Here is an 11,200-nt window from a genome sequence, read left to right as displayed (position 1 = left end):
TCAAACCTGATCCTATATTAAAAATATTTGAAGGGACCATATAGTGATGTACTTTAGATATTGTCTGAATATCCGAAAACCAAATTTGAATATTTACCCAAGGGTCTGAATGAGTGTTCCTATTGCATATTTTAAATTTACATAAATACTTCAAATATTTATTTGCATTTTTTGATATTTAGTCGAATATTGAGGTCTATTAATCTGAATAAGTGGTTCTGATTGATCACATACCGGAACAAACCTACTCATCTAGAGTTTTAGTCTGAAACATAGTAAACCGAATGAATCTCTGAGGACTTGAATAAAAAAGTTTTCGGTTTTGGGTTAGTCTGAAACGAATCTAAAGTTAGGTAGATATTAACAAAGAACTAACAATATGAGGGACCTATCTGAAATTAAACATACTTGGATTGCTCTCCCCCTTAATGAATCAAACGACGTTGACAAAATTAAAACGAACAATCAAATGTCTAAAACCCTTCTCTCTCGCATCAAACCCCTCACCACTCCTCCTCTATCTCACTCTCCGATCACTCCCACGCTCAAAAAACAAGTAAACGACACCGTACACCTCCTCAGAACCAATCCAAACTGGTCCAACCTCCTCGACGAAGACGACGACCAACAACTCCTCGACATCTCTCCTTTCGTGTTCGATCGAATCCGCGACGTCGAAGCCGGGGTCAAGCTCTTCGATTGGCTATCGAATCGGAAGAAAGACGAGCTCTTTGCAAATGGGTTTGCTTGTTCCTCGTTCCTAAGGCTCTTAGCGAGGCACAGAGTCTTCAACGAGATCGATTATGTATTGGGTAATCTCAGGAAAGAGAATGTGAAGGTTACTCTTGAAGCTCTGAGCCATGTTCTTCACGCCTATGCTGAGTCAGGGCGTTTGGATAAAGCTTTAGAGGTTTATGAGTATGTGATTGAATTGTATGATTCTGTGCCGGATGTGATTGCTTGCAACTCGTTGTTGAGTTTGTTAGTGAAAAGGAAGAGACTTGGAGATGCACGCAAGGTGTATGACGAAATGCGTGAAAGAGGTGATAATTACAGCACTTGTATATTGCTCAAAGGTATGTGTAGTGAAGGGAAGGTGGAAGAAGGTAGGAAGCTGATTGAAGAGAGATGGGGGAAAGGTTGTGTTCCGAATATGGTGTTTTACAACACGATCATCAGTGGGTACTGCAAGATGGGTGATGTTGAGAAGGCGAGTTTGGTTTTCAAGGAGTTGAAGTCTAAGGGGTTTATGCCGACTTTGGAGACTTTTGGGGCGATGATTAATGGGTTTTGTAAGAAAGGGGATTTCACGGCGAGTGATCGGCTTTTGAAGGAAGTGAAACAAAGGGGTTTAGTAGTCAGTGTTTGGTTTCTGAACAATATTATGGATGCTAAGTATAGACATGGTTCGAAGGTTGAAGTAAGTGAGAGTATACGGTGGATAGTAGCTAATGGTTGCAAGCCTGATATAGCAACGTATAATATTTTGATCAATCGTTTGTGTAAAGAAGGTAGGATGGAAGATGCTGTTGGGGTTTTGGATGAAGCAGCAAAGAAGGGGTTGGTTCTGAATAATATAACCTATGCTCCTCTAATACAAGGTTATTGCAGAGTCAAAGAGTATGATATTGCTTCTAAGTTGCTTCTGCAGATGGCTGAGAGAGGTTGCAAACCAGATATAGTAACATACGGGATTCTTATCCATGGTCTTGTTGCTTCAGGTCATATGGATGATGCGGTTAAAATGAAAGGTAAAATGATAGAGAGAGGAGTTTCACCAGACGCTGCCATCTACAATATGTTGATGAGTGGGTTGTGCAAGAGAGGTGGGTTTTCATCTGCCAAGCTCCTCTTCTTGGAGATGTTGGATCGGAATATTTCGCCGGATGCTTATGTCTATGCTACCCTCATAGATGGATTCATCAGAAGCGGTGATTTTGAGGAAGCAAAGAAGGTTTCCTCTCTCTCGATTGAAAAGGGTGTGAAGGTTGATGTCGTGCACCACAACGCTATGATAAAGGGGTTTTGCAGATCCGGAATGTTGAATGAGGCATTGATGTGTATGAATAGGATGACCGAAGAAAGACTTGTACCTGATGAGTTCACTTATTCCACAATCATCGATGGGTACGTGAAGCAACAGGATATGACTACCGCCTTAAAGATTTTTCGAGACATGGGTAAGACCAAGTGTAAGCCAAACGTGGTGACTTACTCATCTCTTGTTAATGGATTCTGTTGCCAAGGGGATTTCAAAAGGGCTGAAGAGACTTTCAAAGAGATGCAGTCTTGTGGTCTTGTCCCTAACGTTGTCACCTACACAACGCTCATAAGAAGTTTTGCTAAAGATGGTAGTACACTTGGGAAAGCAGTTTACTATTGGGAGCTAATGCTGAGAAACAAGTGTGTCCCCAATGAAGTTACCTTCAACTGTCTGCTTGAGGGGTTTGTGAAGAAAGAATCTGGAGAAGTTGTTTCTGAACCGTCTAACGAGGGAGAAAGATCTCTGTTTCTTGAGTTTTTCTATAAGTTGAAATCAGATGGGTGGTCAGACCATGCTGCTGCTTACAACTCTGTCATCGCTTCTCTATCTGTACATGGAATGGTGAAGACTGCTTGCAGGTTTCAGGATAGAATGGTGAAGAAAGGCTTCTCTCCTGATCCTGTTTCGTCTGTTGCTATATTACATGGTTTTTGTGTGGTTGGGAACTCAAAGCAATGGAAGAACTCAGTCTTTTGTGATCTGGACGAAAAGGGTCTTGAAGTGGCTGCTAGGTATTCACTCATTTTAGAGCGACACTTTCCTCAAGCAGTGACCTCTGAAGCTTCAAGTATGTTACATTTAATGGCTAAAACACACAGACACCAAAAAACCTGAGCACTATAGAATCTGATTTGCAGAGCCGGTCTTGGATGCAAAGTGCTAACAATCACTCGGTGTTCAGTTGGTTTTGTTTCTTGAGCTATTTGTCATATGTTGTGGGTTCGGTTCTTCTAGGCTACGTTAATTTTTTTATACGTTTTTTTGTTACATTTGTATACTTTTTTGTAGAAACATGGTAACTATGAGTCTATGACTGTACTTAACGACAGAAGAGAGATAGATCATTAGATCGTGAATGAAAACCAATTGCAATCCCTTATATATTAATTGAGGAACATTTGAAAAGATGTAACCTCAATTTTGTATTAATTAAAAGAGGCCCCAATGCATAGGTGGCACTCAATTAGGTAGTCAATTACATTCAATTGAAAAATAAGTAGGTCCACATTCGATTTTTATATGTTGTTAGATACATAAGTTGGTCAAACTATATGATATAATGATATGATATGATATTTTCTTTCCTTAAATAAAACCTACGGAATTACCATAAATGACTAATATATATATAACAATTAATGATTTTAATAATAAAGATTTGATAACAATGTATATCTCCTCCATCACTTTTTGTTTAATTTTATATTATTAAAATAAATTAAACAATCAAATTAGCTATAAAAATAAAATTTAGATTTTTTCGTATATGTTATATTTTGAATTTTTTAAAAAGACAATAAATGACTAAAACTATTAAAATTATTATGTTAAAAATTAATGATCAATAGTTTAACATTTTTATTATAAGAAGATACACATGATTTTAAAACCATATGAGCAAAAAATATCATTTAATAATAAAATAAATATATATATATATATTAAACACTATATACCATAAGATTACATAAATATTTTAATATTAAAACTTTCAATGAATTTTCAAGAACATTTATAAATTATAAACTTATTAAAGATTTCAGATTGAAAATTTTGTTATCGATGATTTAAATATTTTGTTATAAAACGATATGAACGATCATAGAACCGTATGATTATAAATTCCTATTTAATAAATAACTATACAAAATATACTATTCCTAGAAAAATAGGTTGGTCCATCTTAACTTATATTACACTTTTTATTAAACTAACTATCGAATTGATAAATAACGTACCAAAAAATGTTTTGCACTTTCCTTAAATAAAAGCTACGAAATTACCTAATATGATTAACGTATATGTGAAAATTAATTATAATGAATAATAAATATTTGATAACAATTTTTGTTTCTTAGTTCTTTTTTTAATTTTATATTATTAAAATATATTTAAAAATCACATTAAATATATAATAAAAACATTTAAAATTTTTCTTATATGTTATATTTTGAATTTTTCAAAACGTCTATAAATTATTAGAAATTTGAAGATCCCCACTCTGAAAATTTTGTGATCAATAGATTATTTTTTTTGTCATAATAAGTTACAAATGATCATAAAATTGTATTAATATGAACTTTTATTTAATATTATAAGAAGATACACATTATTTTAAAACCATATGAGTAAAAAAATATCATTTAATAATAAAACATATATATATATATATTATACTATATACCATAAGATTACATAAATATTTTAATATTAAAACTTTCAATGAATTTTCAAAAACATTTATAATTTATAAACTTATTAAAGATTTCACACTGAAAATTTTGTTATCGATGATTTAAATATTCAGTTATAAAATGATATGAATGATCATAGAACTGTATGATTAAAAATTCTCATATAATAAATGACTATATAAAATATAATATTCTTAGAAAAATAGGTTGGTCCATCTTGACTTACATTATATTTTTTATTAAACTAACTATCGAATTGATAAATAATCTACCAAACTTTTTTTTGCACTTTCCTTAATTAGAAGCTACGAAATTACCTAATATGATTAACGTATATATGAAAATTAATTATTATGAATAATAAATATTTGAGAACAATTTTGGTATCTTAGTTCTTTTTTTTTAATTTTATATTATTGAAAGATATTAAAAAATCACATTAAATATATAATAAAAACATTTTTATTTTTTCTTATATGTTATATTTGAATTTTTCAAAACGTCTATATATTATTAGAAATTTGAATATTCCCACTCTGAAAATTTTGTGATCAATAGATTATTTTTTGTTATAATAAGTTACAAATGATCATAAAATATAACGCATATGAATTTTTATTTAATAAATATTCAAACTAAATAATATATATATATATATATATATATACACTAATGATTTAAAGCAACAAGATTGGCTGATCAATTTAGTCGTCCAGTTGAAATCTTTCAAAAGTATGTGAAAGACTAAAGTCAAAGTAAATATGGATTTAGAATAGTAGTTATATTTTACTAACCAAATACCGAAAAAACCGAACCAAACCGAAACCAACCCGATATCCGGATTGAACACCTGTAATCCAAATGAAGCCAAACTATTGTTTCATTCTCCAAAATATAATAAAAATAATAACTTAATTCCGCGCAAGGCGCGGGTCTTATCCTAGTTCATTACTATTTTCCATAGTGAGATCCTCTCTCTTTTTTTTCAGTGTCCTCTTCTTTTTTTTTAGTTTATTGCAATGAGTTATGTTTGTAAGTTATAAAGAGGTTAAAGATTAGGAAACAGACGCTATTTAATTGTTAAATTTAGGTTTGAGCAAAAAAAACTGAAACCAAACCGAAATATCCGAACGGAACCGCAGTGAAACATTCAAATACCTGAATAGTTTCTATATTCATGTATCTAAAATAACCGAACCAAAAACCAAACAAGTACCGAATATATAAATATATTAATATATTAATTATATATACATATAATATAACTAGATATATATTTATAATTTAGAAATCTATTAAAAGTATCCAAAAATAATTGAAGAACACTAAATTACTTTCCGGTATTTGAAATACCCGAAAGTATCTAGGTATTTTCATCCGAAGTATCTGTAGTAATTTTATCAGAAATATCAGTTTACCCAAAATACTAGATATTTAACATGGATTGCCCGAACTACCCGAACCAGAACAGCTGATCTTAGGATGTACACTATGTTTTTGTATTTGCAGACAGGAGCGTTTCTCCAAGAATGTAACGTCGTCGGTATGTTTTAGTACATGAACAAAGTGTTGTTGTTACAAACGTCGTGTCAACTCAAGAATGAAGTAAGAAAATAATCTTGCATTACAGCTCAAATTCACAGAAGCAATCAGGCAAAGCAAAACCTCTACCGATCGCAAAATCGTTTTTATGAACTTCCCAAAGAGCATTCTTCAGCTCAGCGCCTTCAATCCCCTGAGAAGTGAGTTCCGCAAATGCCTTTCTGCTCAGGAACAGAGTGTTATGCATCCCTTTATACGTCCGCATAGCTGCAACTATCTTATCCATGTTTCCAAAGTAAGTAGCCACGTATGCATCACTGTTGATGGAGACATGATAATCCAACGCAGCCTTTGTGTTTCCATGCATTCTGGTGAAGTCCTCTCGGTTAAGTAAAGCAGACTTTGTGTAGACGTTTGTGTAAACGGACGTGAAACCTTCCATCTCCATTAGACCGTCTCCAGCTGCTAAGTATATGTTTGTGTTCGTTGGGACGTTGAGTGACTGAAGCATCAGAGCTGTTTCGTTGGGAGTCAGAGGGCATTTGCCTCGTTTCCTCCAGATCTGAGCTAGCTCTCCTGTCCATGGCTTCCTGTCGACGCGAGCAGCTTCAATGGCGGAGATAGATGAAGGAGAGAGGTTTTGGTATTCGCACTGGCTGTAAGCTACCATGTCTGGTTCGAATCTGAGGTGAAGCGACAAGAAGGGTTTGGGGATAGCGTCGAAAAGCTCGGTGGCTTTCTTCTCCAGGGAGCTAGTAAGGCGTAGAGCTGAGTAACAAGCTTGACACAGAGTGGCTTTTGCATACTGAGGATACCTGGAAACACATTAGTGTAAGAAACTTGACAAAGAGAAGATAGACTAGAGTTAGAAAGTTACCTGTCTCTGCGTTGGCTCATTGCTGGTGTAAAAGAAATGTACTGATGCTCCAGCAACGATGGAAGAACGCTTTCAATGTAATCAAATTGACCTTTTCTTTTGCTACAATCTACTCTAAATGGCTCCTTTGATGCAATGTCTTTTGGTAGCTCTTTTACCACATTGATAAAACCACTCATCTTTTGGATGAAGTAGTCTACATCAAACACATCTGCAAACCCACTGCAACAAGAGCATCACTGACGTTTTAATCATCTTTACTTGACCCAAAAAAACAAAACACCGTTAAGATTTGCAACATGAGCCTAACCTAGACTCGTTCCAATACGCAGCCACCTCAAACTTGGGGAGAACAAGTGTAGCATTCAGCAAACGAGCAATCCCAACTCCATCACACAACTGCAAAGCATTTATCACATCATCATTACCATTTAAACACATTCACTAGACTCTATGCTTTCTCAAAACATACATCGCGTCTCATCTGATTGAGGCCACCATAGCAATCAACACGGATGTATCCATTAGTTTTAGCTGGTAGAGCTGCAGTATTTGAACAAAAAACTGTCTGCAATGAAGATCCATCACAAAGTTCAGAGAAGTAAACTCACTACAAGCATTCTACTACAGTCTAACCAACTAAAAAAAGTCTTCTCTTTTCAAACAAAAACCAAGTTTTGCTACTATAACCACATATCAGACAAGAACCTATCAATGGAACAAAACTAGAGTTAACTGTTTTCAACTCAAAAAGACTTAGGAGAATGAGAAGACAAAGAATGCATACGAGTGAGATGTCCTTGTAACCACCATTTGCAAGGCCTCCACTCCATTGTCCTCTTGACACTCCATATTACAGAACCACCCCTGAAGCAGACAATCACCAAACCAATCTTACTCGAAGAAAACAACACTGATTTGTCCAACGTTAGCACGTAAAAGACAACATTTTGAATGCTTCCCAATACTCTAACATGGAGAAGACACACTTACAGTGATGAACCGGAAGGAACCGGTGGAATCTGGAGAAAGTGTGGCGAGGGAGATAGAATGATCACGACGAGGAGAAGAGAGAACGTCAAGACGAATACGAAGAGTGGCTTCACCGGAGATGCAATCATTTGATAGGTTTTGACAAATTCAACTTCAGATCGGAGCTTGCGAATCAGATCTATTAAAGCTTCGCACTTTCGTCGTCGGTGGCAAAAAACCTCTGTTTCAGCAGAGAAACTCTGTTTTTCTCAAACCTTCTTTCTCATTTAAAAGGTCTCAGTGAAAACTCACACATGCTTCAAAAAGTGTTTTATGGTCAGAACAAGAGGCAGAAAGTCTTTTAATATTTATGATCCAAAGAGAAACCCGTACAAGGATGGTCGAATATGGAGGGATTAGAGCCAAAAGAAACACCACTCTTGAATATATCTACTGTTACAAGAACCACAGTGAAAGTCTCTTGTCTTTAAACAACATAGAGTCTTGTCTTTAGGGAACGTTCGCCCATAGATTCAGTCTTGTCTTGTCTTTAGAGAACGTTCCTCACCATTGATAAAATCCAAACTACTCTTTGAGCCTATCCAAATATTGCATTTCATATATCTCTCTAACTTAATTATTCATATGTTTCTATCATATGTTTCTCTTTCAAGCTCAGAATCATCATCTTCGCTTCCTTCACTCCTACGTCCCACTCTCCTCCTCCTCCCTCTCATCTCAACCGCCATTTCTCTAACCTTACAACAACTGCTCCTCTCCATCTTCCCCGCCAAAACATCCACAACATCCATCTGTCCCCAACCCACAAGCCTGTTCCTCAACATCTCAACCGTCGTCGAATAAGGCGGAATCCCATCGTCAACCATCATCTCAAAGTACCTGCAAGCCTCCTCCATCTTCCCTTTCTTCCTCACCAACCCATGTATCATCACGGTATAAGTAGCAACCGTTGGATAAAACTTCCTCTTGCTCATCCCTTCCCACATCTCCTCGGCGCGGTCAAACCTCCCTATCCTTATCAGCAGCTTGAGAACCATATTGTAAGTGTGCCTATCAGGTAAACACTTGGTTCTGTCCATTCTAGAGATCAGATTCGTCGCTCGGTTCACCTCGCAGTGGTCGCAGTGGTAAGCCATTATCGAATTGTAAGTCCAAGTGTCCGGATCAGCTCCTCTTTCAATCATCTCATCCAACAGTAGATAAGCATCATCAACCTTCTCCTTCTTGCAGAGAGTCTTTATGATATGGTTGTACGTGTACACATTAGGTACAAGCCCGTACCTCTTCATCCTATCGAGAACCTTATAAGCCGAATGAACATCGTCCGCGTCGCAGTAGGCGTGGATGAAAATAGCGTAGCTGTACGCGTCCGGGGTAAGTCCGAGCTTACCCATTTCTTGAAACATCTTATACGCTCCGTCGACATCGCCGGACTTGCACAACGCGTCTAAAAGCGCGTTGTACGCGAGCAAATCGACTTCGCAGTTTCTCTCAAGCATTTCATCGAACACCTTGCGTGCACCGGAGGCGTCTCTCACCCTCGCATAGCCTCTCACTAAAATGCTATACGTCTTCGCGCTCGGCGCGAAGACGAAACAGTGTTTGGCCTTGTCGAAAACCTCCTGAGCGTGTTCCACGTGTTTCCGATCGCAAAGCGAATGGAGAAGCTGGTCAAGATCATCAGCACTAGGCTTAATCCCAAACTCAACCATTCGATTAAAAGCTCGAATGGCTTCACTTGGTAAGTTAGCTCTACTATAAGCTCTAAAGACAATCCAAAACACTTTAGGACCAATCTCGAAGTAGTTATACTCTCTCGCTTCGATCAGAAAGTCCCAAAGCAAAGCGAACTGCTTGCTGCTACCAAGAATCTCGACCAAAATGTGGTAACTTTCCGAGCTGGGTTCGAGGCCCGGGACTCGTCTCGCCCAGAGGAAGAATCTGTGAGCGGGGAAGCCGAGGTTTTTGCAGCGTTTCAGGACTTGTTCGATTAGGTTGGAGGAGAGTTTGGGAGAGTAGACGGTGAGGGTGTGTTCGAGGTCGTCTTTGGGGTTGCGGTGATCGCTTAAAACGCGGGAGATTTCGTTGACTAGCTCTGGTGGTGGTGGTGGTGGATCGTGTGGGAGTGTGGAGAAGAAGAATCGTTTAGGGGGTTGGTGAAGAGTGGCGCGGACAAGAGAGGAGAATGTTCGAATCGCCATGTTTGTTGTGTCTGGACGAATACAATCTGGATATTTAAACTCGGAAGCGATTAATATACAAAGCCCATCAAGGGATCTGTTTATTATATGTTGGGCCCAAGATGCTATTTCGATCGTCATGTCTCTTCTAGTTTAGAATTTGTTTCTGGCTATTCCTCTGCCAAAAGGATCTTTAGTTATCAAACGAGGTTTGTCCTCGTATCACAGAAGAAGATTAGTTTTTCTTTTAGGAGAACTAGAAAGTTTATCGTACAAAATCATTGGAAAACTGATCCACCTATACAAACAAAAATAGGGTTTAAAGAAAAAGAATGTAAGACTTTCGCCAAATAAAAATTCTTAAATTCTGTTATTGTATATTTGATATCTTTTTTATGGAGAAATTAAAATTATTTCGAAAAAATTAGTTGTTGGATGATGTATTCTGGAAAATTGTCCACATTCAAACAAATAAAATGTATTTATATATTAATTAATAAAACTGCCGTAAAAATTGGTTATATTGTTAGTTTAGTAGTTCAATGGTGATTAATCTTATATTATTTGTTATATTAAAAGTATCTAATATCAATGTATTAATTGACCCAAATAATCTGCCAATTATGTCCATGTTTTCGTCAATGTATGTCTATTATTTTCATGTCCATCCCGACAAAGAGATATAACAAATTGCAGCATAGGAGTTTTGACAGATTCAGACGGACTCGAGTAGGATGTGATATTACAAATTATCTGTAAAATGTAGGCACAACAAAGATTTCAAGTTAACTTCTTGACATGTTAACCACCAAGGGTGACCAACCAACATAATACATTTTTTTTCTAAGATATTTAAAATATTTTACTAAATGAGAAGGAGAATTCTCGAAAAAAGTCCGACTCATATATACGATAATATATAATGCATAGTCTTATTTGATTGCTAATTGGCGAAGTAGTGCAGAGTTTCATCAGAGCATGTACTAATCACTTTCATAGAGCGACAAAGAATACAGCAATATAATACTCAAGTCTCAAACGCACGTATAAATATATTTAAACTAGGTTTTATTTGGTAATTGACCTTAAAATTTCCAACAACCGTTATTAGACATCGGCAACAAAACCAAAACGTGCAAGTCAGTCCATG

The 11,200-nt window shown here is 36.3% G+C and overlaps 3 protein-coding genes across 5 annotated transcripts; 1 reads left to right on the top strand and 2 right to left on the bottom strand.

The window, feature by feature from the left end:
• Positions 1–141: 141 nt before the first annotated feature.
• Positions 142–3,143, top strand: LOC103871201 (pentatricopeptide repeat-containing protein At1g52620). The gene is given in 2 exon segments (XM_009149427.3): positions 142–2,848; positions 2,850–3,143. Coding segments are annotated over 2 exon segments (2,514 nt in total). The 5' UTR covers positions 142–379; the 3' UTR covers positions 2,895–3,143.
• Positions 3,144–5,935: 2,792 nt separating this feature from the next.
• Positions 5,936–8,236, bottom strand: LOC103871200 (O-fucosyltransferase 13). 3 transcript variants are annotated; one of them, XM_033272478.1, is made up of 6 exons: positions 7,871–8,236; positions 7,665–7,744; positions 7,350–7,441; positions 7,188–7,276; positions 6,878–7,099; positions 5,936–6,815 (listed from the first exon to the last, which is right to left on the bottom strand). In XM_033272478.1, exons 1-6 carry the CDS (start codon positions 7,996–7,998, stop codon positions 6,083–6,085), a joined length of 1,344 nt encoding a protein of 447 aa, XP_033128369.1. In that variant the 5' UTR covers positions 7,999–8,236; the 3' UTR covers positions 5,936–6,082. The 3 variants fall into 3 exon arrangements, with proteins under 3 accessions (XP_033128369.1, XP_009147674.1, XP_018507996.1); XM_009149426.3 differs by having other exon boundaries at positions 7,350–7,420; XM_018652480.2 differs by having other exon boundaries at positions 7,350–7,445; positions 7,871–8,029.
• LOC103871199 (pentatricopeptide repeat-containing protein At1g52640, mitochondrial) lies at positions 8,234–11,160 on the bottom strand. The gene has a single exon (XM_009149424.3). It carries the CDS (start codon positions 10,189–10,191, stop codon positions 8,491–8,493), a length of 1,701 nt encoding a protein of 566 aa, XP_009147672.2. The 5' UTR covers positions 10,192–11,160; the 3' UTR covers positions 8,234–8,490.
• Positions 11,161–11,200: the final 40 nt, after the last annotated feature.

Source organism: Brassica rapa, chromosome A06 (genome assembly GCF_000309985.2).
Source record: "Brassica rapa cultivar Chiifu-401-42 chromosome A06, CAAS_Brap_v3.01, whole genome shotgun sequence".
Classification (NCBI taxonomy): Eukaryota; Viridiplantae; Streptophyta; class Magnoliopsida; order Brassicales; family Brassicaceae; genus Brassica; species Brassica rapa.
The sequence above is the reverse complement of the archived record's forward strand: the minus strand, read 5'-3'. Positions and strand labels throughout refer to the sequence as shown.